At 42.4% G+C, this 27,792-nt stretch overlaps 3 protein-coding genes and 1 non-coding gene across 4 annotated transcripts in view; 1 reads left to right on the top strand and 3 right to left on the bottom strand.

The window, feature by feature from the left end:
- The first annotated feature begins 609 nt into the window (after positions 1 to 609).
- tyr (tyrosinase) lies at positions 610 to 4,710 on the top strand. Its single transcript, XM_072391745.1, has 5 exons — positions 610 to 1,437; positions 1,951 to 2,167; positions 3,658 to 3,805; positions 4,063 to 4,244; positions 4,337 to 4,710. Exons 1-5 carry the CDS (start codon positions 610 to 612, stop codon positions 4,582 to 4,584), a joined length of 1,623 nt encoding a protein of 540 aa, XP_072247846.1. The 3' UTR covers positions 4,585 to 4,710.
- A 1,784-nt stretch (positions 4,711 to 6,494) lies between these two features.
- Positions 6,495 to 26,403, bottom strand: LOC140314445 (NADPH oxidase 4). Its single transcript, XM_072392627.1, has 18 exons — positions 26,049 to 26,403; positions 25,580 to 25,675; positions 21,536 to 21,646; positions 21,046 to 21,130; positions 18,282 to 18,379; positions 17,778 to 17,805; positions 17,434 to 17,506; positions 15,823 to 15,903; positions 15,138 to 15,297; positions 13,332 to 13,496; positions 12,373 to 12,435; positions 11,524 to 11,584; positions 10,648 to 10,729; positions 9,893 to 10,012; positions 9,697 to 9,805; positions 9,014 to 9,082; positions 7,462 to 7,562; positions 6,495 to 7,363 (listed from the first exon to the last, which is right to left on the bottom strand). Exons 1-18 carry the CDS (start codon positions 26,103 to 26,105, stop codon positions 7,243 to 7,245), a joined length of 1,680 nt encoding a protein of 559 aa, XP_072248728.1. The 5' UTR covers positions 26,106 to 26,403; the 3' UTR covers positions 6,495 to 7,242.
- On the bottom strand, positions 8,466 to 8,537 carry trnad-guc (transfer RNA aspartic acid (anticodon GUC)). The gene has a single exon. It is a non-coding gene; the product is annotated as a tRNA-Asp (tRNA).
- The window catches only part of numa1 (nuclear mitotic apparatus protein 1), a 60,278-nt gene continuing 42,582 nt past the window's right edge, over positions 10,097 to 27,792 (bottom strand). The window contains exon 24 of the mRNA XM_072392623.1: positions 10,097 to 10,106. The gene's annotated coding sequence lies outside the window, so the exon portion shown is untranslated. The remainder of the gene's footprint in view (positions 10,107 to 27,792) is intronic.

The raw sequence follows: 27,792 nt of genomic DNA on the forward strand, positions 1-27,792 counted from the left end.
GATCACACTTGATCATGCGTACATTCCTGGTCAGACTTTGCTGAAGGGGTTGGGGGTTTAAGGAGGGGGGCATGGTGCACAAAACCCCCCCCATTAAAACACACATTTTTGCCTGTGGCATAATGGAGCACAGGTCAGCTGGTCTCGAGACAAAGTAAAATAGGAATCAGGAGTATTATCCAGAGCATGTGATGCTCGTATTAATGCATGTGTGTGTGTGTGTTTTACTGAGTGCATGAGATCACACATTTTTTTCAGAGGACAGCCCCCAAAACAGCTTAATGAGTAGGGAGAGAACGGAACTCTGCTGGCTGGATGGATGAGAAAGGGGGTGGATGGAGGCTTGGTAGATAGGTAGATGGTAAGTTGTGGAGTTGGACTTTGGTAATTAAAGATTGTTCATTTTCTCCACTTATTCTTCATGTTAACTACAGAACTCATCTCTAGATTGAACAAGAAGTCACTTTTTGGCAGTTATTAATTATCGCTCCTTTTTCTACACCAAACCTTGCAAGCTGCAAAGTCTGTGAGGGAAGCAGGTTCTCATCTCTGCTACAGGAGTTTCCTTTGTGACTGTGATCGGGACAGGAGTTGCTCTGACTCTCCACCATGAGGAGACTGTATGTGTCTGTTGTTCTGATGCAGCTCGTTTGGACCTGTTTATGCCAATTTCCTCGGCCGTGCGCCAACTCAGAAGGGCTGCGAACTAAAGAGTGCTGTCCAGTGTGGGAAGGGGATGGCTCACCCTGCGGGGCTCTGTCAGGCCGCGGATTCTGCACAGAGGTGTTGGTCTCAGATGAGCCCAACGGGCCACAGTACCCACACAATGGGATTGACGACAGGGAGCGCTGGCCTTTGGCTTTCTTCAACCGGACGTGTCGTTGTGCTGGAAACTATAGAGGGTTTGACTGCGGCGAATGCAGGTTCGGTTACTGGGGTGCAAACTGTGCTGAGTACAGAGAATCAGTGCGCAGGAGCATCCTGGGCATGTCAACTGCTGAGCAACAGAAGTTTATATCTTACCTCAACCTGGCTAAAAACACCATCAGCCGTGACTACGTCATCTCCACGGCAACGAGAGCAGAGATGGGTGAAAACGGTGAGAACCCCATGTTCTCTGACATCAACGCCTACGACCTGTTCGTCTGGATACACTACTATGTGTCCAGAGACACCTTCTTGGGAGGTCCGGGGAATGTATGGAGAGACATCGACTTCGCTCATGAATCTTCCGCATTTCTACCTTGGCACAGAGTCTTCCTGCTTCACTGGGAGAACGAAATAAGGAAGCTAACTGGAGATTTTAATTTCACCATCCCATACTGGGACTGGAGGGATGCCCAGTCCTGTGAGGTGTGCACCGATGCTCTGATGGGTGGACGCAACTCCCTCAATCCCAACCTTATCAGCCCCGCTTCTGTCTTCTCCTCATGGAAGGTAAGAAAGATGGTCTCTTCCGTGTGAAAGCATGCATATCTGCTGTAAAAGCAAGTCTTTCTTCTCCCATTCATAAGAGACTGTAAATCATTTTTTCTTGGAAAACAAAGGCTTGCTTGTTTTCATTTAATTCTGCAGATCTTTTGGTTGAATTTTGGTTTGTGCTTTTAATTCACAAAAATCAGTCTTGGTTGAAATTACACAATTTCTTAAGGGTTTGTCTTCGATTGACCCAGAAAAGTTGTAAAAATTGTTTTACTTCAGGATATTTGGTGGTAAACTGAATAAAATAACAGTCTGAGATAAATCCATAGGAAATCTCTTCAGGGTTTCACATAATTTCATCTGTTCTAACTTCACCCAAACATCCGCCTGTTCTTGGCCTACACGAAGTCAAAAGCAGACAATTAGTTTAGACTGAGAGTTTTTTAACTAGTCATAACGGAGGTATGTGAAAGTTCTTTAACCACAGTGCATCCAGAAACATGTGCGGTTTTGTTTTGTCTTTATTAGGTGATCTGCACCCAACCGGAGGAGTACAACAACCGAGAGGCATTGTGTAATGCTACCTCAGAGGGTCCACTGTTGCGTAACCCCGGCAACCATGATCCGAACCGCGTGCCACGGCTTCCTACGACAGCTGATGTGGATTTCACTGTCGGCCTCCCTGAGTACGAGACGGGCACCATGGACCGGTTCGCCAACATGAGCTTCAGAAACGTCTTAGAGGGTAGATACACTGACATTTCTCTTAATGCTCTGTCATGCTTCAGCACGGAATCTGACTCCTGCCTCTAAAAAGGGCAAGCACCATTCCATCAAGTGAATATGGATAATGATGATGAGAAGTAAAGTAAAAACTGTGGTGTGGGGACAGCTTTTTAAGGATTGGCAGCAGTTCTCAGGTTTTGACCTGCTTTAAGAAAGGAGAAAAAGACAGAGGCCGGGGGGGTGGGCCGTGGGAAATGAGAACAAGGCTGGATGGGAATTTATCGACATACGACAGGATGGGGAGTGTTTCAGGTGTTGAACTGTTCCTTATAAATATTATTGCACTGTTGTGAATGAGAAATGGCCCATTCAATTCCTATAATGTGGACAAACAGTCACATAAGGCTTTGAATATTCAAAAAACACAACGAATGCACCCACAAGCAGATGCTTAAAGTTTACATTTTCGAGACACTACAAGTCTCCTAATCCACTTGAACCAAAAATACCTCAGTTGTCTCAAAATACCTCTGATATTCATAAGGCTTCACATAGTTACAAAGCCCATTTTGTTACCATTTAAAGGATCATAGGGTTGTTTTTTTTGGGTGGATCTACTAAAACAGGTTCAAAAAGAAAAAAAATCTTTTTAGTGCTGTTCATTGCTGCAGCACTTCTTGCCAGACTGTGTCTGAACCGACAAACAAATTAGTACAAGGGGGCTGGTGGAAATGTGCTGGGTCTGGAGCAAATGGTTTGAATGCTTTTACGTCGCTGCTTCACAGAACTGTCAAACTGTTGATGAAGACTCTCATTCAGGTCGATGTCATCATAAGAGCTTGAATAAGGGCAGCTGGACTTCTTGGATCTTGAAGACGTTTCGCCTCTCATCCAAAAGGCTTCTTCAGTTCTGGTGAGTGGATGAGAGGTGAAGTGTCTTCAAGATCCAAGAAGAAGTCCAGTCGCCCTTATTCAAGCTCGCATGAAAACTGTCAAACATTTCAGTTTCCCAGTTCGTTTGTGAGAACGGCTCAAGAGAGACCAGCTTTCCGGATATGTTTAATGTCCGATTGTAAGCTTGGTGTATGAAGGCCCCTGAGGCCCCTCTTCTGAAAGATGCAAAATCCTTTGATTCGTCAGCCAAATGGTCAAAATAGAAGACAGCAATATATGACTTATGAAGATGTGTTACATGATGACGCACGAGAAATGAAGAAAAAAACAGACTACAGTGGAGTTGTTTCAGACAGTTCAGGAGTAGTGGCTTCTGTGGGAGGAAGACACTTTTTAACCTTTGATATTCATTAAAAGTAAGAAATGGCTATAAACTTAACACTTGTCCTCTATTTCCTCTTGATCTGGTTCACAAATATATCTCAAGTCCTTCTAAGCTGACCTTTCTCTCCTTACAATTTACTAAAGCACTTGTAATTTTCCCATCTCTTTGCCAACACTTCAGTCATAATCGTTTTTCCTTTTCCTCGCACCTGGTTGTCCGGTTTCCTGCAGGTTTTGCCAGTCCACAGACGGGCATGGCGGTGCCAGGGATGAGCACCATGCACAACGCTCTGCATGTCTTCATGAACGGCTCGATGTCTTCAGTCCAGGGTTCAGCCAACGACCCCATTTTCCTGCTGCACCATGCTTTCATTGACAGGTAACACATGCACATACACGCCCGATTATTAATAACACAAGGGCAAATGGCACAGGTCGTTGTTGCAGAATGCCTTGTTGTTTTTATTTACTGCAACAAATAATCAGATCGTCTACCACTCTCAAGAAATGCAGGAGCGAGTATTTGAGTGGATAAGACACGAAAAGCTCAGAACTTACATTAAAACAAGCAACGGGATGACGGAAAATGGAAAGAGAATTATTTAAATTGCCTTTTTTTCACCATGTCTTCTCTAGCATCTTTGAGCGCTGGCTTAGGACTCACCAGCCTTCCAGAACCAGCTACCCTCGTGCCAATGCTCCCATTGGCCACAATGACGGCTACTACATGGTGCCCTTCATGCCTCTCTATAGAAACGGAGACCATTTCCTGTCCAACAAGGCTCTGGGATACGAGTATGCCTACCTGCTGGACCCTGGTCAGTGCACAGCAGCTAATATAGCCACTAAATGAGCTTTTCTTACTTCTCTTCTTACGTGACACCATCCTAACCCATCTGTCTCCCCATAGGCCAGAGGTTTGTGCAGGAGTTCCTGACGCCTTACCTCCAGCAGGCCCAACAGATCTGGCAGTGGCTCCTGGGGGCCGGGGTCATTGGAGTTTTGATAACCTCAATTTTTGCAGCGCTGCTTGTTGTTGCAAGACGGAAGTGGAGGCGTAACCAGAGGAGGAAGAGGGCGCCGAGCTACGGAGAGAGACAGCCACTGCTGCAGAGCAGCTCAGAGGAAGGCTCATCATCATATCAGACCACTCTCTAACACGCACAGATCCCGTCCATATAGCTGAATAGGACTATATGAACTGCTCAGGATGACCACTATTTCCATAAAGGCGATGAATGAGATGAATCTGAACCGAAGACTTCACAATAACCACACAACACTCACTCCACTGAACAAATACAATGTGTGATTCGTGAAAGGTGAAAAATAAACAGTGAATTTCAGTTTCTGTCAAATTAAAGTACTCGCACTGGAGAATATGTACGCTTCACCACTTGTGATTTACTCAGCAGTCCATGACAGGGCCTGAGTCTGGATCAGCAAAACATGTGGCCTTGCCCCTTTTTTTTTTGGAGCCACACTTTATGTAATTATTGTTTTATTACACTTTATTTATGAGCAGCTCAGTTTACAGGGTGCATACCATGTGTTAGTACTCAAAGTCATCGACGAGGGCAGTGTTTGAACTTCAAATAAACGTAGGCTAATCACAACTTCGAGAAAAAACATCACGCAGGCTGATACGGCCATGTCATTTACTTCCTCGCACTGAATAAGGAAATAAGGAATAAGGAAAACTAACAACTATTTTTCTAGATGCAACTTCAATCCAGATTCCTTTGAACAAGAATCTCTAAATAACACACATATATATATATATATATATAGAGAGAGAGAGAGCGAGAGAACTGGTTTATACATGTGTAAATGTGTAAATAACATATACATTTACACACGTATAAAGCAGTTCTGTTCAAAATAAGCCTCTCAACAGGTTATATCGCCTTGTAAGCTTGCAAAACTCTACCCTGTTTGCAGAAAATACCAACTAAATGTCAAACACACTCCGGTGTGTTACCAGCGGTGCTAAGGGATCACAGTGTGATATAATGTCTGTGATCTCTCACGTGGCAAAGAAACCACAGAAACCATGACAAAGGTGAATCGTGTTGCATTAAAATCAGATTTGATTCAAATTTCCCCGGTGGTTTTTCTTCATGTTGAATGTTGATTCAAAATGGTTTCCTCTGACACTTTTTAGACCAAAAAGAAAGTGATGCGTCTCACACGTACGGCTGTGGTGCAGTGAGCAGGATTTATCCTTTGACGTTTGAGGCACAGAGACCTCCCTGCAACACCACTACTGTTTTTGGTCGACAAACATCCTTTATGTCAGAGATTAGAGTTTAGGCGAAGAAATAACGTCTCATTAATATTAGTAAATAGTCTATTAGACAAAACGGCGGTCACAAATCGAGCTTTTGGGATGTAGAAGAAATAATACATTTAATCCAGATACAATAAATAGAAAATCTTTTATTTCATAGTTGGCCTTGGTCTTAGAAAAGAAGGTCATTGAGAAAGCAAACATCCAATTTACCATTTACACGTATTTCATAAATGTCTAATTATAGTAACAATGTGTGATAATAGGGTTGTTTCTTTGCAAAAACAAAAATGTGAACATTATTTTCACAGAACAGTCGACTTATTCTCATAATTCATTTCTCATCAGTCATTTTAATATGCGGATGAATAGATGCAAAAATATTAACAAATACTTTGTGGGCAAAAGGCCAAAGCCTGCTGAGGTTTGATGTGACATTCTTTACTCTGTAATAATATCTAAATTATGAATCGAAAAATAAGAAAAATACCCAAAACAACTAATAGTAGCTCAACCCGTGGTGCAGGTTTTCTTTATAAATGGCAGATCTTTGGTAAATAAATAAGGACACTGAACCATATGTGTCCACTGTATTTCAGTTTCTATTCTTTCCTGTTTAAAAGGTGAGTCTTCAGATTTAACACGCTTCCCTTCAGGCTGTCTAAAAGACCCAGCATCGACCAATCTGTGGGGAGCTGAAGTCCTGTACCCCTTTTCTGCGAGGGTGGGTTGGGACTGCTTTTTAAAAAAATTTGATTCTTAATGCCCTTTACAGTGGGGGAACATACAACAAAAATCAATCCTGAAGTGGCACTGAGCAAAGGCTTGACTTTATAAACTAATATGATAACATTTGGAATGCTAGCCAGGTGTCAAGTAAAGAATAAAAGAAGTCTGACTGTCTTTGGTGGTCACTGACCTCGCATTTGGTTAATACAGCTGACCTGTTCATATGGCTCCGCCTCTCTGCTCTGTGAGCACTGCATGTCAAACGTTTGTATGAAACCAGCTTGTATCATCCCTGAGTGGTGTTTCTGCCCTGGAAAGATGGATTGCCTCCGGTGTTATATTTAATCTTGTCACGTTTGTGGTCGGGGAATTGCAAGTTGAGTCAGATGTTTTTTTCACGTTAGCCTCCAGTATGAGGAAGCAAATGTCCCCCACAGAGGGGCGCGTCTAGGAAAAGCAACATCTTGAGAAAAACAGAAGGCTATGAGCGGAGACTCTGAACAGGGTGCTAGGTTCCTCAGTTTTTCCCTAATGATGACTCAATCACGTGCTGAAGCTGAGGCAGAGCTGATCTGTGGAGGGGAACTGGCCTCGTGGAGCGAGTTAAGCTTTGTCTTTGTCTTGAGTTTGTTCTTCTTTTTTTTTTAGGCAGTTTCATAAGTGTCACCTGACAGCCTGCAGATTCACAGGCATGTACAAAAAGTCTAATATCCAGATTTCCAGAAGCATACTTCAGCTCAAGAACTGTTGTCCCAAGATGAATGAAAACCCATCCATCCACGCTTTGATGTGAAAAATCAGCTGAACGACTCTTTGTTGAATTCAAAGGTCGTGCCACAGGATCGGGCTGAGTTACACAGTCTGTGCAGAGTCCTGGAGATGCCCTTTGGGCCACAGCAGAAAACCCCCACCTGCTTACTGAAACCACAAAGAAAAAAAAGAGGAGATTAAGACTGTTGGATGTTCATTTCATAGCAATGAATAAACAGTCCTCTGGATGTTCCTCTTCCACTCACTGGTTATTGCTCTTTCCGATCTCATCAAGAAGCAACTTCCACTTGGGCCGACCAACCTGCAGCCTTGATGCGAGTGTCCGGTATCGCTCCTCAGCCATGCCCTAAAAATCAAAAAGTAAATGACAAGAATGAAAAACAAGTTTAAATCCTCATTTTCATCAGTGTTGTTAATAAAAATGTTCATACTGAAACTCTTGCAGGAAAAATGATACATTTTGGTTGGGATATGTGGAAGCCAGCAGTGATCTGGCAGTTAACAGAGGAGGGAATAGATTGAGTGTTTGCTATATTCGCCTCCACGTGTCGTCTATAGTTTGCGGGTCACTAGACAAAGCAAATTACACTACAGACAAAGTGAGGCCAAGTAAATAAATATGAGCCGCAAGGGTTGTTTGCTTTAAAGATTTAAAGTACAACCTATTCCCATCATAAATCTGGTCAACACCACCCCCTATAGGAGGGTTAGGGTCTAATTTAGTTTTCAACATAAAAAAAAGAGAACATTTTGCTTCTAAAGCCTCTAACCTCTAATATCCAACTATTCCAGGAGACAAAGTCAAGCTTGAACAAGCTTTAAACAAACATTTTTTACCCACTAACCTTTACACAAGACAAAGCCTGAAGTCTAATGTTTTTTTTGTGGTCACTAGTTCAATGGTTGTTGTTTTTTCTTCAGCAACTCTGACCTTAACAGGGGTCATGTACACGGTTTGTTACGGGTCAGGAGCTTTCTGTCAACAGGGTGTAAGGTAACATACGACGGTGTTATCTGATTTCCTCTCTTTATTTGAGCTTGTCTTCGAAAAGAAAAATCAATAAAGCTGCTCGTCTGGGCAGTGCAAAAGCTGGAACTTTTCCAAATAAAAAAAATCACGATGTTAAACACACTATTGAAAGGAGTTTGGTGGTATTTCAATTGTATGCAGGAATGTGTTTTTGTGACCCCATGGAAACTCACTTCAACAATAAACTGACAAGAGAGAGAAAAAAAAAAAGATTTTCCTCTCCCCGTCGGGGAATCGAACCCCGGTCTCCCGCGTGACAGGCGGGGATACTCACCACTATACTAACGAGGAGATGAGAAACAATACCCACACCATACACTAAATAGCAATAAATAGTACGATACATTACAACGGCAAACCATATGTTTGACAGTAGAAATATAAACAATTACAAAACGTTTTCTTCCGAGTTACTTGACACAATAACAGATGGATTATGAGGATTACATGGATTACAGTGGATTATGACTGAGATGCTCACACTGTGTGACAATGAAGAACAATATGAAATATTGTGACACAATAAGATTCTTGTTTCCATGTATTAAGGAAGAGAACAGACTTAAATGGACATTCATAAGTGGAAGTCTTTGGTCTTTGTGCTCCAGTTTCTCTGTAATGCACCGCCCTCTAGTGGCAGACATTTAAATGTCTGGAAAAACATGGAAGATAAAGAAATGTATGGCTGACAAAATACAGTTTAATGTTAGTATGGAGAGAAAATGTGTGTGTGTGTGTGTGTGTGTGTGTGTGTGCATCACGCATACCTGCAGACTGTCTGTCTGACTGACATACAGTTTCAGATTAAAGTAGTCTGGTCTGTTCTCCTTCCAAAGCTAAATGCAAAAAACAAACACGAAGAGTTCGGTGTTTAGTGACGCTGAGACCAAATACTGCACAAAAAATACAGATTTGCAACATGGTTTACTTTCATTACTGTAGAATGGAATGAACAGCTTCTGTGTCTTCTTCACCTCAAAAGAAGCTCTTCATATCTACAATTACATCTCCTCTCCCACTTTAATGTTGTGCTAGTAGCTAAGAAAGGACAAACCACACAGCTCTAAAGAGGGAATTAAGCATTTTTCATGGTCACTGCTGTTTCTCATCAATGTTTTTCAGATGGTGATTGAGGTGATTGCAGTTTAATTGGCTGAAATCTGCATTTTTGTCACTAGATGTCGCTGCATCCCACAAGCTGGACTTTAAATGTTCTCAATCTTAACTCCTCAACTGTTTCATCATATATGTGCTGACTACTTTAGTGTACGCACACCATCATTGACAAAGAAGTCTGAGTTAAATTTTGTGAATGCATAATAAACTATGAACGAGTAAATTAGGCATTTTGGAGTACATCTTTATAACATACTGCTGGCAATGAAGTGATCAAAGACAATAATGTTGCAAGAATCACAAAACTGCAGTAAAATCCATACTTGATCCCCACCTTTTCATACAGGTTACACAGCAGCTCCGCAAACCAGTAGAAAGACTGGAGCTCCCTGCAAACCCATACAAAGTACAACCTCTGCAACCTGAAACCCCTCCGACCATCACTGGGTGGGCGACAGAAAGAAGAAACACAGAAATACTGGCTGAAATAGCTCATCGTTTGTCAGTTTGGGACAGTTTCACAAACTCACAGCAGAGCATGCAGCACGCAGGCAAACGGTGTGACTCCAATTCCACCAGCGACGCAAAGACTGACGTCGTAGTTGAACACTTCCTCTGAGGGACTTCCAAATGGACCATCAACATAAAGCCTAGGCACAAAATATGGATAAAAACACAACAGACAGTTGGCTGAGAAAATACACAAATATATAGATCAGAAAGTTGATGAAAATCCCACATTTGAAATCTAACAACAGCCTGTAAGAATGTGTGTGTGTGTGCGCACGTCAGCCATTGGACAGCAATCCCCCAAACACTCACACACACCATCCTCACAACAGCTGCTCAAATATTTGTGCCGTCAAAACACACAAAAGAAATGCACTTTTCTCATACACACGCAGACCCCCCACCCCCGCCACACACACACACACACACACACACAGACTAATGCAAAAATCAGACATACAATGGTCACGCCAAACATCTTTCCACATTAAGCTCCACTGCTTTGTTCCAACATAATCAACCCTTCTGGCCACAGGTGGGCACTGTGGTGCACAAACTGTGGGACAGAGTTTGGAGGTTTGTCCAGTTTACTGTCACAAAACAGTTTCCCTCCCTCAGAGGCACATCTAACTCATCCTGCTTGACTATGGCAGGAAGAGAACGGAGTCAGAGTTCAGCAGGTCGAAAAAAAAAACCCTCTGCAATCCAAAGCCTTTGTGAGAAATCAGAAGCCAGCTACCCCATGAACACATTATAGACACACGCAGAGACCTACTTGGGGTATCTCCTCGGCTGCATAATGGGAAGGATCTCCAAGTCGATCCTTGGCGGAGGGAGTAACAGCTGCGTGAGGCGCTCTGAAGACAGGAGAGGTCTTATGATTACACAGTTTTCTAAGAATCCCAATTCAGTTCACTCAATTTCCTCACAAAATGTAGTCATGGTAGAATTGGAGGCCAACATAAACAAGCCAACTTCCCTTCCTGTGTTCTGAAAGGATGTGAGCATGAATATGTACAGTAGCAAGTGCAGATACATGTGCAGGCTCCCAAAGGCAGCAGCTTCCTCTAAATGGGAGTCCCTTTTGAGTTGGCCACAACAATCCTTTTCTCTGACACATACAAGGGTTTTTTCTTTTGAAATACCATGTTTTAAATGTGAAAAGCAGAATGTTCTAATCATTTTAAGTCCAGTTTTCCAGCTTTTATGTTTAAAAAGAAGCCAAGATGTTAATGTTAATCGATAGTCCGTAGTGTGTGTTTGTGAGTGTGTGTAAACTGTGGGAACAATGCTGGCCTCAAGGTATAGGGAGTTCTCTCTCTCTCACACACACACACACACACACAGGGAAGCACATACTAACAGAGGAACAAAGATCAACACACACACAAATAAAAATGCAGTATCTCAGAAATGCATCCTCCCCAGAGATGCATTTCCCCAGAGAGAAGAGAGAAGTTCCATCCTGTTGACTCTGTGTGTCTTTTTGTCGGCAGATCTCTGCATATGTATGTATGTGTGTGTGTGTGTGTGTGTGTGTGCGTGTGTGTGTGTGTGTGTGTGTGTGTGTGTGTGTGTGTGTGTGTGTGTGTGTGTGTGTGTGTGTTTGCGCGCGCGCGCGTGCATGTGTTCCATGTCTGTGTGAACCCACCAGTCCAGTCTCCCACGACTCGCAAATGGATGCCAAAAGTTTCCTTGTTTGCTGTGGGACACTGTAAAGAGTTAAAGAGTTAGTCACAATGAAACACACACACCCACACACACCCACTTAAACACCCGTTCCCATCATAATATATAAATACACACACACACACACACACACACACAGACAGCTGTTGGAAAATATGAGCGAACACACGCAGATAGATGAATGTGCAGCAAACCAAAGACAATCTGGTGTGCACACAAACACACAATCCAGAGCCCACACAGAGCATATAGCTCCGACTCTTTTCATTGAATTGAACAATGCACACACATTCACACATAGGTGGACACACACACACACACACACACAGGCTTCCTGTTGGCAGACAGCATTACTGGCCTCAGGGGTCTGTCTGCTCTCTGTCAGTGTGATTCTCTGCCCTCCTCCTCAAAGCTCCACAGCACGCCAGGCACAGGCATGCACACAGTAATTGTGGTTCTGCGTGTGTCTGTGTATGTGTGCACATGAGTCAAGGTGCATCCCCGTATGCTTGGCAAGAAGAAAGTTATTCACTTATTCTTTGCTTTTGTCTGGTGCAAGCTGAAGGAAATCTCAAACATCAATAAACAATGGGAAACGTAATATCACCGCACAGCCCAGCTGTCAATCAAAAGCTAGCCAGCAACCAAGGGGGCGGAACATTAAGTGACACAGAACTGCATGTTCCTCGGAAGCAAAAAGAGAGAACGAGTACGTGAGAGAACAAGCGTGTGTGTGTGTGTCTACATATAAATGTCAGTGGGCTTGCATTGTGTCACGAATGAGGAATGCGTTAGAGGGAGTAAAACTTACCGTTGTCAGCGTGAAGGGATGGTTCTCAAACGACGACACACCTGGGCAGTTCAGAACAATATACTAGGGAAAAAAAGAAGGGCAGTAAGTGAAGGAGAGGCAGGATGCAGGATGGCAGAGAGGAGGAAAGAAAGTAAGGATTAAAGAGGAGGCATGTTGAGAGAAAGAAAGATATATAAAGCACTTAATACAGCAGCGGACATTAAACATCATTATAGATTTAAATCAGTCAGTAAATGTCCGGGAAGCAGACACCCTTTCCACTTTTAAGATTAGGCTTAAAACTTTCCTTTTTGATAAAGCTTATAGTCAGGGATGGCTCAGGTAATCCTGAAACATCCCATAGTTAAGCTGCTATAGGCTTAGACTGCTGGGGGACCTCATCTGTCACACCTTTCCTCACTTTGCTCTTTTTCCCCTTGTTTAATTTCACAATTGATTTTATGTACATGGGACATTATTGTGGTTATTAACTTATGTTTCCCTGTTCCAACAGATATCCTTTGAATGGCGTTATGGTTATGGTTTTTCCCCCCTCTTTTCCCTCTTTTCTGTCTTCTCAAACCCCAGCTGGTCGAGGCGGATGGCCACCCTTCCTGAGTCTGGTTCTGCAAGAGGTTTCTTCCTGTTAAAAGGGAGTCGTTCCTTTCCACAGTCGCCACAGGCACGCTCAGGACGGGAGATTGGACTGAAGACAAGTTTCGGTGCAATCTGTTGGTTTCCTTAGCTAGGATATTAATTTTTGAATTGGCTCTACATGAATTAATTGGATTATGATTACAATGAATTGAATTCCAATTGACTTGAATTGGAGTATATTACTTAAGTGCCTTGAGATGACAATTGTAGTAATCTGGCGCTATATAAGTAAAATTGAATTGCATTGAATTGAAATCATTTGGAACAGCTGAGATACAACAAAAGCAAAAATCTTGGGCGATGATCACATGACCTCTCACCTGTCCTGGTCGAGCTATGAAGTTCTTCTTCAGCATGCGCAGCTCGATCACATCACAAGGATGCCTGATGACTGTCACTATGGTAACGGGGTCACGGCTGCGGATGTAGCGGTATACCCGCTCCACGCAGTAGAGACAGAGAGGACCGGACACCCAAAGCCAAGTCTATGCACAAACACACAGCGCGGGTGATGGAGGCAGTTTTACAACAAAGCTCATGGTCAGGAACATGGAAGTTTAAAAAAAAAAAAAAAAAAAAGTCGTTTTTCTCTCTGTCAGCACTAACTTTAATATGAATGAGTCTCATTCAAACACATGAAGTGGGACTTTTTTATAGGTCTCCCACAAAGTACTTGTTCACAGCCTGTTCTGACAATTTGGTCACCCCGACAAAGTTTGCATTAATCTTAGCAGAGGGAACATATCTGAGCATAGCTATCATTAACCTTATCTACAGTCACACTCCAATTGTTAGTGCTCCGTTTGGATTTATTGTTCAGATCATTTCTAGTTTTGTTTTGTCACAAAATCAACACCAAGGTCACTTACGTCAGTTTAATTTTTTGGCCGATTTTGTTGAATTTGGGAGGAGATGATAACGAGGCTGAGCAAAACAAGAACAAGTTATGGCTTTTTGTGACACGGTGGGTGTTGCCGACAGTATCGAGGAGTGCTCCCTAATGTGCACACAGGGTGCGAGGAGTGGTGAGATCAACACTCGCTGTGAAACACTCAGTTCAGGCAACCCATCGCCCTGAGAAAGTGTCAAACAGTTGGGTTTTACTGAGTTGTAACCGATAAGGCCAACTGGCCTTAGAATGGGTCAAAGTCGCATGAACTCAGACTATGGATCGCACTCCCTAAAAACTACAGCTGAGGAAATTAATCCTTGCTATAACATCATTACATGTGTCGATGGACCGTTTCCTATTACCTCAAACTGTAGTTTCATAAGACCTAAAATAACAGCACTGTCACCATTTTGCTGAGAGCTTATTCACATCCAAAACTATTTCCGGTAAGTACAATTTAAATTGTAAAAAGAAAAAGAAAAAAGGACCAATGCATTTTTTCATGTACTCTTACAGGGAGACCAGTAGGGACATAACGAGTCAATGCGTTTTTTTTATGTTATACAGTAAAAAAAACACAGGAAACTGCAGTTTTGCTTTCTTACCGCTGCTATAGTTGCTGTGCTTTTGGCACCTAAAAAAATGATGGGGCTTTGTGCTGTAAAATGATGTCTAGTCTGGACCAATGCTATTCAAAATTCAACAGGATCATTTTCATCCTATTTTTACCTTAATATAGTTGGTTATTTTCTTGAGAGACTTTTTTGTTCTTCTAACTTGTTTCCCATTCCTATAACACAACAGGGATCTTAACCAAAACTGGTCTAAAAGAGTGTGTTCGTGACTTTAACTGCTACATCTCATCATAGACAGTTTTGTTCTGCTGGTAGTTACCCGTAACAGGCTAATTGCTAACAGCTCCAGTAAAGCCCAAAGAACACATTCAGGTTTAAGGAGGGAATTTATGAAACAAGCACCTTCCTTAACGACTATGTGCAAACACATAATCTCTCTCACACACACACACAAACACAGGCCTTGATGTAGAAAGCCCCTCCTTTACAGCTCCACACCGCTAATAAAAAGGGACCAACTCCCCCTGGTACTTCCCAAATACTCAGCTCACATGGAGAGCACTCACCCTGAAGTCACACAAACATTGGCTTAAGATCAAACACACACCATTAAATACAAGCTCAGACACAGACGTATACGCAAAGAAACGCAGAAAGACCTGAGGGTCGTGTGGCTGGAAGTGAGCATCCTCTCTGCATCTGCTCTCCTCATCTTCAGCCTGGTCCAGAGCCTCGCCCTGTTGTTCCGTGCTGCTCTGATTGGCTCCGAGGCAGCCGGGCGGGTGGGCCTCTATGTTGGTCTGATACTTCAGAGCTCCACTGGTGATAAAAGACAATAAATCAGCCTCACCGTAGTCTATTTTATGGCGGGTTTCATAGTCATGGAGACAGAAAAAGACAAGAAAGACAAATTCAAGAAATGATTGAGCCTATTTTCACTTCAACACTCAGACTGAAGAAGTGATGCGAGCTCATAATAAGACTGAGATGAATGTGATATCTAGAACAAATACTTTATATTGAAATAGGTCCAAAAAACTAAATAACATCAGAAGCAAGAACAAACCCAAATCGTACTAATTTTGACTGAATGTCGCCGAAGGTAAGTAAAAAGCTTTCCTCCGCCCCGTTTTTACAGGTAAAATTCACTGAAATGACAGCATCGTGCTATAAATATAACTAGAGCAACATTACAGTTTGGGAGGGTGAGGTTTAGGCTGCAAGCGGATCTTAGAAACCATCTTCAATATTTGCTGACACTTTTAGTGAGGTAAATGATTATCCATCCTCTGGAGGAGCATGAAGCAAACACACACAAACACACAGTCTGTTAGCGCTGCCTACCCGACCATGTGCACCATCAGGATGATGTAGAAGACAATGAAAAGGTTGTGTGTGTACCAGAAGATCTCATAGTTGAACATCCTATAAAAAAATGCACAAGGACAACACACATGATTATCTTTTTTTTTTTTCGTTTGTTTGTTTTCTATGTTTTAAAGGGCTTATAACAGCAAAAAGAGAGGAATAATAACTTGGTTATATGATGCAAAGAAACAAAAGAAGCAGAGAAACAAAAAAGTGGGGAGCCGGAAGAAGAGAGCCAGCTTGCAGTTTGTTCACATTCAGCACCGGACGGACTTAGTTCAAAGCAGGTTGTCAGAGGTCAGTATTAAAGGGGTCATTACACACAACAACAGACCATAAACCCAGTAATTAGCATTATAAAAACCCTGTTTTCCTCCCGTTCAAATGCAGCTTCTTTAATGGTTGTTTTGTTCAAGTATAAACTGAGGAAGATGATCTTCAATGTTAGATCAACTAAGATACGTTGCTCTCAAAACATGATATTTTGTTTTGTGGGAGTATTTTCTCATTTACTAGCGTTGCACCAAACTGAATTTTTTTTCTGGAGCCCAAATTAAAAACACTGCATCTACAAAACTGTGCAACTTGCAAGAAGAAAAGATGAGCACGTCACTTTTGCAAACCATCTTAAAAAGGTAGAAAAGACATTTCGGAGGAAAAACATCCAAATAAATTTGCATGACTCATCTTGAACCCTGAGGCATGCCCTACTTTGCATTCGATGAGGAAGAATGGGAGGTGGTGCCTGCTCAAGACTGTGAATCTGACCAGCAAAAAGTTATTTGACTGGATTTTCTCAGAAAGGGGGCAGCCAATGAAGCCTGTAAACTTATATAGTACTAATAGTAAATAGTACTACACTAGCAGTGTCATAAGGGATTTTAATAGACACACAAAGTATTATAATTGATAGAATATTATTAACCTTATGTGTGTTGCTAACATAATTTGTATCACTGTGATATTCCAGGTTAATATTCCTCTGATGTGCAGTAGCCATCATCCCAAGACTCCAACCACTTATCTAATGCCCCTAATGGTCTGGAAAAGCCTCTTATCCTCTGTTCATTTACTGAAGGAAGCCAGGAGAGCAAACACCCACACGTAAGGTTCACAAACCTGCTCTGTGGGTGACCCACTGTGACCTGAGTAATGACAGAGCTGTGATGTGCTGCTGAGCAGGTCTGCTTATCATCCCCATCGTGCATTACACAAGATATGAGACATCAACTCAGACAGAAAGACAGCAGTGACCAGACATAACATGAAGAATCAGACACAGAGGACGGGACGCATAAATGGAAAGGGAAACAAAATCCTATTTGTATTAAGAGAGGCTCGAATGTGCTTCTTATTCTTTGCAGATAAAGTTGTAAAGTGTAAAGGTCAAACTGATTTTCTCTCACACATGCTGTAAAATGACTCGGGGAGGCTTTTGGACACAAAATCTGATCAACTAATCTGTCGTGTCCTGCCACTGACAATGACTATCACTGGGTATACAAGGCCAAAGTAGATCCTCTGGGTTTTTTTTCTACTCACACAAAGACTTCGGGGATCGGGGGAGGGGGTGTTGGTTTAACCTACCGTACGCAGTAGGAGGAGGACGTGAACATCAGGAGGAGGATGAGAACCAACACAACACCAGTGATTCCTGGGACTGATGAGAATCATCCAGTTACAGAGCAGAGACGAACCAAATAAGAACATTAACAGTCGAGGCCACTTCAAGTCCTATGCTAAGAGATATGTCTGCTCACAGCGATGATCCTACATGATTCTACCAACAAAAATGGCACAAATTCGAATAGATATTTCTTAAAGGGCTGGAAAAAAAAACAGTGATACGGTGAAATAGAGATATGAGAATAAGAAGTTGGAAAATGCAGGATCTACTTGGAGCACTACACTTTCTAAGAAAATATTCTTACTTGTGGTCAAAATAATCACCTTGGGGTCCTGGGAAGAAAACAGAGAAAAAACACAGCTCAAACTTCAGCACTCATTTTTGTAAAAATGTGTCCACACCACATGAGTTAATGCTTTCATGTTTCAGTTGGTAAGTGCATTTAAGACAATTTAACAGCAGCTATGCTCCCTCCAATGCACCTTTACAACCTAAAACAGAGAAGACAGTTTGAGTATGCGCTTTAATACAGCTTTACGCAGCAAATAGCCAGATGTGAGGCGATAAGGAACAAGATCGATGGCTCATTTTTACCCCTTAATGACACCATCAGGACCTCAGTCCTTGTCATAATCGAATACTGCTGCTTTCAGATGTGGTCAGACAACATGTTTAAGACGCATGTTAGTTTAAAAATAAAATATCACAGCCTCCACCATTGAAGATGCGTTATTGTGATGGTTAAAGTAAAAGGCCAGGGAAAGGCTCGTGTCAATTGAGCACAAATGAGTACAGATTTGAGTCTCACCTCTCCTCTGTAGCGAGCCAAATTGAGAGCGGGAAAGTCATCTGAGTAGCTTTCGCTGAAGTTAACAACGTTCACCAGGTGGGCTGAAACGTGCACAACTGGAAGATAAAAAAAAAAGAGCACTGCACAAAACTGATTCAAAACACACAGCAGCACACATAGAGGACTTTTCTCCCCCAAACAGAGACGGTTAATGAAGTGCTGGTCGCTAGTCGTACAAACATCTCTTTGTCCATTCAGTGAAGAAACACCAGAACTTACTGAGACACACTTACATACTCTAAAACGTCTCTCTGACATCACAGGCTAACCACGCAGCCGTTCAACAGCTGATGGAGTTCAGGGGGCGTAATCATGAGACACAAGGGCCCCATATCCTTTCCCACTCCCACTGTTCCACTTTTTTCTCTCAGTCTCTTTTCCATCCTGCTGCCTCTCTGTTCTCATGCGTCGTCTCAGAACTTCCTCTGAACAAGAAAACTTTGCCCTCGGGAGGACACGTGTGCGTGTTTTTAGGAGTCGGGGAGTGCACGGTCACGACGAGAGAGTTTACAGACGATGCAGTCGTGGAGGAAAGATGCAGCTCTTGCAGCTTCTATCACTGAACTGGCTGTCAGCACGGCAAACAAAAAAAAATTCAATAAAAAATTAATTTGTTTTTTTAAAAAAGCCCCAGCCATTCCCATCAGCCTCAGCAGTACTTTGTGAATGATTGCTTTCTAACTTGCAAGTGTATAGCCCCCTTTGACCCATTATCATCTGCCCCTTTGAGTGTATTATGAAGGTCCTTCAGTCCTGCATCAAATAACTGCAGCGGTTGGAGGTATTCATTGGAATCCAGTGGAAAATAAGAAGATCCAGTGGAAAAACAACACCTGGGTGCGTAAGTGATAATGTTGAACATGCCCATTTGTCTTTTAGGATGTTGACGTTTGGCAGTTAGATCCCAGCTGGGCACTGCATTGCAGAGCAGCTTGTCCAACTATCCAGCTCATTGTGTTTATGTGTTCTTATCGAAGAAGACATTTATTTATGCTTAACAGAGCAAGTAGCATGCAGCCTGTCAAAGTATCTTTTTGACTCTTCATATCCAACTTAAGGCCTACAAATTGGGCATATTTAGTTTAAAAGACCTTGGTTATTAAAGCCACAGTAAAGAGAGTGGCAATTCTTTTGTTCGTTGGCTCCCTCATTGGCTCATTGGCTCCCTCATTGGCTCCCTGGCTCCATGGTTTTGGGCTCTAACACCAATGCCATAAAAGCAAATCTCTGTCGCAGAGTTGCGCACATCCACAGCCATTTGGAAAAAAAGTGACCGAACATTTTTACAACAGAATAACTCTGTTGAAAACAGCAAGCATCATCTGAAACTAGACTAAGACAGCTAACTGATACAAGCAAACAAGACTATTCGGTTTGAGTTTTCTCCATTAATCAGGACAACATCCAAAAATGACCACAAAGCTTGTGCACTACTTGTAGAGACTAACAAACTACGAAGGGACTACAAAATTTGAATTTCTATGAGGGCTGAGAGAGTGTGAAGGAGACTTCATAACGTCATTCACTATGGGCAATGTCCAAGGAAAGTCTTTCTAGCTCTTTGGCATAAAACTTGGCAAGCCTGAACTTTGCCAGAGAAAATACGAAGACTATTCAAAGCCTCTCCAGATGAAACTGTGAGGTCAGACGGTGTTCTGCATGTTTGGAGGGTAGAGTCCTTACAGTGAAGCACAGAGGTCAGAGTGTGATGAGCGGCGCAGGACAGGTTGGAGAGATTATATTTAAAGATAGCATCATGACTGTCTTTGGATGTATCAAAATACTGTTAAAGAATTAAACAAGAGAAAACCATCACCTGTCCTTGTAATCTAAGAAGGTAGAGAAATGTAACACCATCAGAAGAGAAAAAGAAGGACAGAACAACTCTTGGTTTCTTCCTTCCTGTGAAGGACTGAGTTTGTCATTAAATATAAGGAAAAAAATAACATTTTATCATAGATAATCAAAGATGTGCTTACCAGCTGCTGGGTCTGTATTTTCCATTTAGTAAAAAGAACTGTTTTTTTTTTTTTAATGTTACATAAATACCAATACCCTGGTGTTTTCCTTAGTTATAATGCAGTTACTGAGAGGTGAGGCAATAATGAATGAATCAAATCTAAGTGGTAGGGGCGCGTTCACTGCTGCTCTATGATGTATTTGATGGGCTGAATACTAAAAAACAGCATAGCTCTCTCCTCTAAGTCACACTTTCTGAACACGCATATATTTTTACTCAGTCTTCTACAAGCTGCCTAATGATCATCTGCCACCAAAGTTGTTATTAGTCAACAGATATCAAGACCAGAGCAGGACAGCAGAGGAGAAACTCCGAGCAGGAAGTTTAAAGTAGTGAGCGCGGACTTTTCTTTTGTTTTAAGTCATACTAGCATGTTACTGTAGATACACAAATACTCCCGACGTGGATAAGTAAAAGGTCTGCAGACCAGGGACCGAGAGGCCATGCAGCTGCCCGAGGCAACCGTCATGTCATGAGAGCAGACTCACAAAGATAACAACACACACTCACAAACCTGGACAGAAACACATACACACACACACACACACACACACAACCAGCAAAAAGGATATCCCATCTGCTGCAGCAGGAATGCTGAGCCAGCCTGGATCCATTTATCTTCACTTCACACAGGGGACTGACACATACATGATAAGTGAATAAAAGAACGTGTACTGGGGCAATAAGAGGCGGTTCTTTTACCGGAGAAGATGCAGATAGCGACGCCACAAGCAACGTGAAAGGTCTTGCTCTTGTCCAGCAGTCTGCGCGTCTTTCTGGTTGACACCTGAAAGAGTGTGCGCAACACACACAAGAGAATTACTGCCGTGGCTGTGGATCAGGGGGAAACACATACTGTTTTTCAAACCCAAGAATAGGATTTATGTATTTTTTTAGCAGTTCGCAGAGCTGTTTGTCTCCTTTGAAGTAACCTGCAACTTTACATGTTTCACAGAGAGAAAACCTGGTTCAAATCTATTAAAAAAAAAAAAAACCTTCTCTCTTTCATCTAAAGTAACTTTGTGACTGGAGTTAATTAATCTTGAGGCTCATAAAGTTCCAGTTCATCCACGTCTGTTTCATTACATTCCTCGGAGGCTGATTATCATGGCACCCCCCCCCCACCCACCGACACACATACACACACACACAAGCGTCCTGTTCTGCGTTCGCCCGACTGTGTCTGACTTACCGCGTGTGCTCCTCGTATGAAGGTGAGCAGGGAACGGCACATAGGCAGCAGCACCAGGCTGCAGTTCAGGTTCAGCACAGATGCAGACGCCCTGCTGATGCACAGCCCGAGCTGGGAAAGACACACACACACACACACACATTGGCTGACAAAATTAGGCCTGATTCAGCGGAAGTAAACTGATTAAGATACAAACTTCTTAGCTGTTCCTTTTCAGACTTGCTTTATCAACTCAAGGCCAGCTAACAGTTTGAGGCATGACTTCCCCACAAACCTTTGTCTGTCTCAGTCTCAGTGTGGACCAGTCATCCTTAGGGTGTTACTCAGCTTTCCCATATTCATTCCCAGCTTTATCCCATTAAATAGAGTAGCTTGCTTTGGCTTTGTTAGGACAGTGGCACATAAAAATTCCAAGCATGTTTAGAAAAAAAGAAAAATGTGCACGTCATTTCAGATAAAAGCTTAATGTAGACTTTACAATGAGTCATCTATTTGTTACATGTTAGCTCAGGTTTTAGCACTACATTTCAAAATAACATGTTGAGACAAGCTTTGATACCCAGGTGAAAAAGGGGCCTTTTTTTGCTGCAGTGACATGTTGTCAGCTGTGTAAACCGGGTTTATAAATCTCAATCTACAGCTCAGTAATCAAAACTGAGATCAGGCAAAAATGGTGAATGCACTTTGGCATCTTTTAAACTCAGTACATATAAACACTTATTTGGGAGTTTATTCTGTTTATTCCGTTGCCCCCGACAAACTGAAGAGTGGGTTTAAGAGAGAGATGACAGTTTACAGGTGTGGAGATCAAAAAGAGGCATAGAGACATGCTCAGCTTCAATGCACACTGTGATAAGATACCAGATCTAAAGCTCCCGTCAGCTGAAAATCAAGATTTAACATCATTAACATGTCTCTAAGGTGTATTTTATGCTTTACACAGCATTTCATGAGTAAAATTATCCATCAGTGTTGCGGTTGAAGATTTCAGCTTTGCATCTCTAGAGCGTCAAGTCTTTCCCCTGAAGAATGAAGTCAGACAGACCGTCTGTTCTACGTAGATTGTTTTCAGGAACCAATCCTGACCCCTGACAGCATGGGGCAGTACAGTTCATCTGTATGCATCGTGGGGAACCAATTAAAAAAGAAGATAGCAAGCTTTAAGAAGAAATTAGCAAACGCAAACTGGAGAAGACAGTAGAAGCGGGACTGAGCGAGGCTCTCGACTGGCTGAGTGAAAGTGCAGAGGTGGCAAGTTGAAACGCCACTGATGTACCTTTGATACAGCAAGGAAGGTCGTCACAGAGACAGAACAGCCCAGCATCGCGAGACATGTCACTCTGACCAACAACGCTGTCCTCACACAGCTGATGCCGCCATACCGGCTTGATTCTGTGTAAGCAGTAAACGCCAATGTGGAGCTGAGCCTCCTCTGCCTGGCATGTGTGAATTACCAAAGTGTTGCTGGCCAAGCATTACAACAATCCATCCACATGGATGTAAGCGCTCACAATTTGCTGTCCGACTGACTGAGGAGTTGAAATATAAGAATGCAGCAGGGAGCCGGCCAAAGCTTGAACCTAAATATAGTAAGTGAATGTTAACGCCGATGCCTTTACCCTTAAAAAACGTCTCCTGGACGACACACATTCAAACACGGAATCCAAAGAAAAGCAGTGACAGCAAAGGCACGAGCAGGAAATCTGATATCTGGCTGTATATCCCAAACAATCTTAACACACACACACACACACACACACAGTCATGCACACTGAGCCATACAGGTGAATGAGATAAGGTGCAATTTGAGGTTATTTTGAAGTATTAGTGCTTTGAAATGCATCTTGCTCTACTGCGTGTCTGCATGTGCACTTGTAGACGTGCAGATACCCTCACATAAACTTAAGCCCTCTGGCGAGGCATTCAGTCAAACCAGCAGCGTGCCCAAACTTGCCCTTTTTCCCCCTTTTCCTCCCACCGTGCAGGGAGGGCAACAGTTCACACATGCTGCTCGCTACCGCTGCTGATACTCTTTTTTTTTCTTCTTTTAAATGGGGCATTGCCTCAATGTGTGAAGCTGTTAAAGCTGCCAATTTAGATAAACTTTTACCACATACAGTATTTACACATTTCTGTTTGACTTATCAGCTGAAACAGTTACTGTTACTGAGTTACTCTTTCTACGTGCTAAATAACATAAAAATAAAAAGAAATGATGACGAACACACAAATGTTGTTCTTTCCTTCAAGTTCCCCGATGAGCGAGAACAAAAACCACATCATCATGCTCTATTTGTAATGAGAGAATGTCGTTTCCCTACAGTGATGCACAGATATATCGGCATAATAGTGGTAGGGACTGATTCTCAGCTTGTTAACAGCAGTCGGGATCAGCAAATGGGATAACATCAGCTGATGGCAGTTGTAAATATTCATGTGGCCCAGTTGTTTTGCATTGAGTTTGCCCTGAAACTTGTTGGGAACACGGTGTTCTAGTAGATTCGACTCAGAAAGCATTCTTTAATTCTTACAACTGGGAATCAATTTGTCAGCCAGATCTTTGGCATTCATCTCCCTGACACTTTTTTTTTTAACTCATTCAGCCCCAGATCGTTGCAATATAAGGCTTTATCAGGTCTCCTACTCTTGACCTGGAAGACAAAGTTTTAATTTGGAGTGATATTGAGGAGTGACAAGGCGCTGCACAGAGCTGTGGTGGCAATAAGTTTCTTGGTTCCAGTTCCAGCTGGGGGTCTTTCTGTGTGGAGTTTGTATGTTTCTGACTAACGGATGAGGCGACAAAGAAGGAGATGGGAGCAATGCTGAGCAATGATGTACATGTGTATCAACTGTAGAAGTCACATTGGGGTCTGTGAAGCTGTTGAAACAAGAGGTCTCATTTCGTTAAATGCATGTAGCCTCAACTCCTCTCTCCTTGGAATGCTTCCTTGTCTCCGTGGTGGGAGGGACTAAGACGTCAATAGAGGGACTTATGTGAGAAAGCAGGGATGTACAAACTGGGAAATGTGATAAGAGCATATTCTTTGTCCATATTTCTTTTTCATAAGAGGAAACTTATGGAGTTGTTTGGCATTTAAGGGATCTTGCAGCGGACTGTACTCACTGCTGATGTGAAGTGGATCTGGGGAAGGGACAACTGGCAGCATGTGGTTGAAAAAACTCTGAACAGTAATATCCGAGGTATTTGTTTGCTCTTCACCAAAGACAATGAAGGCTTTTACTCACTCAAGCATGCATGAGACACAAATACAGACGCAACATCACGAACTTGTGACAGAATTAAAACACGAGTCACCGAGCACCACATTCGAATCCAGATTTTGTGCGTCTCTCACTGACGGTTCAGTCTACAGTCCGCACAGACACACAAACACACACAGATAGCTAACCGACTGCTGTCACAAATCAGACTCATTAAATCTGCATACGAAGCTCCAACGTTCGTCACAAAACCTCGTCCTACACAGAAGCCTGAGGCAAAACATCCGTTCAAAGGCAGATTTAGTCTCTGCACACATGTGAACTCTAAAAGAAAGTGTAAAATGACTATAAAGTGACTTTGAGGCCATGCAACATCATAAACATCCAGGAAAAATATCTGTACTGAATGTAGTAATTACTAGTAATGACAGATGTAATCTGATCTATAGTTTATAAAAGTAGTACTCTGAGTAACCATCGTGGATGTATAAGGCTTTGTTTGACGTTACAATTCAAATGAAGCACTGATGCAAAGAATCTACCCTGTCTGATTAGACGAAACACGCTAAACATCTGTGTGTGTGTGTGTGTGTGTGGACCACAGGCATGTAGGAAGAAATCCAAAGGAATTAAATCCCATCTGACAACAGATCTATTCTTACTGTACTGTCACAGATAGCAATAAGAGTGTTTCCCATTGAAGCAAACCGCTTCCAGGTACAAGTGTTGTGTACTGTGGCTAAGAGTGAACCACATGGGATGAAGAGAGTGAAGAGAGTCATTTTGATTTATCACAGCAGGAAAATCACAAGTGTGACTCACGCCGAGCATCTTGTAGAGGTAGTGGTACTGTGGCCCAGTGGAGTACAGCAGGAAGGTGTTCAAGAACAGCCAGGTGTTGGTTCCCAGCCACAGCATCTACACACAGACACATCATGTTCAAATAGAGAAGGTTTGCACTGAAGTCAAACCTACATGTTCACTGCGAGGCAGGGAATACAACAAAAACAACGAACAAACAGCAGATTTTCACATGTTAACGGGAGCGAACTGTCATTGTATGCTTCTAAAATGTACATTTGGCCTTAAAATTGGCGCAAAGTGGTTATAGTTGTCGCAGCTCAATGTAACAGATTTTTCTACAGACTAAAAGCTAGCGCAACACTTCGTGAACATATTGTGTTAGCTGTCTTGAAAACTGCGTTTAAGCTCGTTATTGGCAACTCAAACAAATACTGACGACGTGGAGAAGGTTTATCAGTTTTAAAGTTTCTGACAAAGCTTTGCCCACCAGAACCAAGTGCTTCCCTCCTTCGTTGGCGACCCAGCTCCGCGCCGACACAGCCATGGTGCCTTTAGGGGTCCGCCGCTGCAGCTGGCAAACTTTTCACCGAAGTCGCGGTCCGGCCGAGCGGTTGAAGAACTCGTCCTCCCCGCGGCTGAGTCCTCCTGTGTGCCCACACGCCGGCCGGTGTCTGCTCCGCTCCGTCCTCCCAGCTCTCACGCCGCTCCTCTTTGCTCTCAGCGCGTTTTGACTTTTCATCCCCCCCCCCCCAACAACAGCTCCGAGCAGCTCAGACTGAGACACTACAACATGCCCACCTGCGTCCTCCTAACAGCTCAGTCTTATGTACGGCAAAATCAGCCATGGTGTAATGTAATGTAATCGTAATGTATTAAAAAAGAATAACGTGTTGGTAAAAATAATTATTTTTTTAAAAAAAGCAGCAAACAGACGAGAGAACAATGAACATCTTTTTACTGCCACTCGATGTTTCTTTCTGCCACTCGGGGGAGATATAGACCAATTTGTCTTATGACAAACTGTATGGGTAAACGCATTGTGACGGTTTCTAATTATTGACGAAAGCTCGTTGATTATGACAGGGCTTGTTCAGTGAAACTGAATAAAATGAATTTATCGACATCTCAGCAGCTCTCCAACATTCTTTATTAATTCTTGTCAACACTGCAGACAGTGTGGTAGTGAGAGACAATGAGTGTTCATGAACATCATTTATAACACCGGTATCAAATGGAAATGAGCCAGCGTTTTGTTTCCCTTGGCAACCGAATCTAATGACTTTATATCCAAGTACAAGCACCAATACAACAGTGTAGACTCGTTGGTCATGCATTTGTATCTTGACTTAAAATTTTTAAAAATACATCAGCCTCCAAATACACTTAAAGTACCAAAAAATAAAAGTACTCTCAGTGCAGAACAGCATAGAGCAGAATCATCTTGGCCTGTAATAATACATTCAAATATGTCTGATGATCATATTTTAATTGTTAATCAACACAGTAAAGTCACAAGATGAATACACTGGAATATAAACTACCATATTAGCTTCTGACTGATGACAGAGTAGAGGATGGTTCAGCAAAAATGAAATACTTGAGATCTGATCAACACAAAAAAGTCCCATGGAGTAAAGTAGCCTAGTTAAGTACATGGACTTTCCAATAATAGCTGTTTTATGTCATGTTGGGTTTTTTATGTTTTGCTTTACAGTCATAGAAATTACGTATAAATTGCGTTACTTCATTTAAAGGATTTCATGTTAGGAAGTGGCAAATGCTTCTTTAAAATTCTGACATGCTGTGGGTGTGTGTGGGTGTATTTGCAATTGCTGATTAATCTGGGTGACATGGTCTGGCTTGTAAATATGCAGATTAATGAACTGAAAATGAGTTAAGAGAGGAAAACCAGTTGACTGCAGCACATTTTCTCCCAGATGAGGTACAGCTACTACCTGGACCCTTCGATGTTTGAATAGATAAACAATTTCACTTAAACAGTTTGGGAACTGCGCTCTCTTGTTTCAACATTCCCCTGTGCACAGAGCCAGATCCATGGGGTCTTTCCAGACTTCTGTGGAAGAACATGACTGTTCTGATCAGACGCCTGACATTAACCCCCCTCTAACCATCTTTGGTCGGACAATCCATCTTTTTTGTGTTTTAAAATTCTGCCACTTGAAAGTACCTTTGTTTCAAGGCAGTGACTGAGAGATTTGTTTCATACGAAA

Source organism: Leuresthes tenuis, unplaced genomic scaffold (assembly GCF_036924035.1).
Source record: "Leuresthes tenuis unplaced genomic scaffold, fLeuTen1.0.hap1 SCAF_9, whole genome shotgun sequence".
NCBI lineage: Eukaryota > Metazoa > Chordata > Actinopteri > Atheriniformes > Atherinopsidae > Leuresthes > Leuresthes tenuis.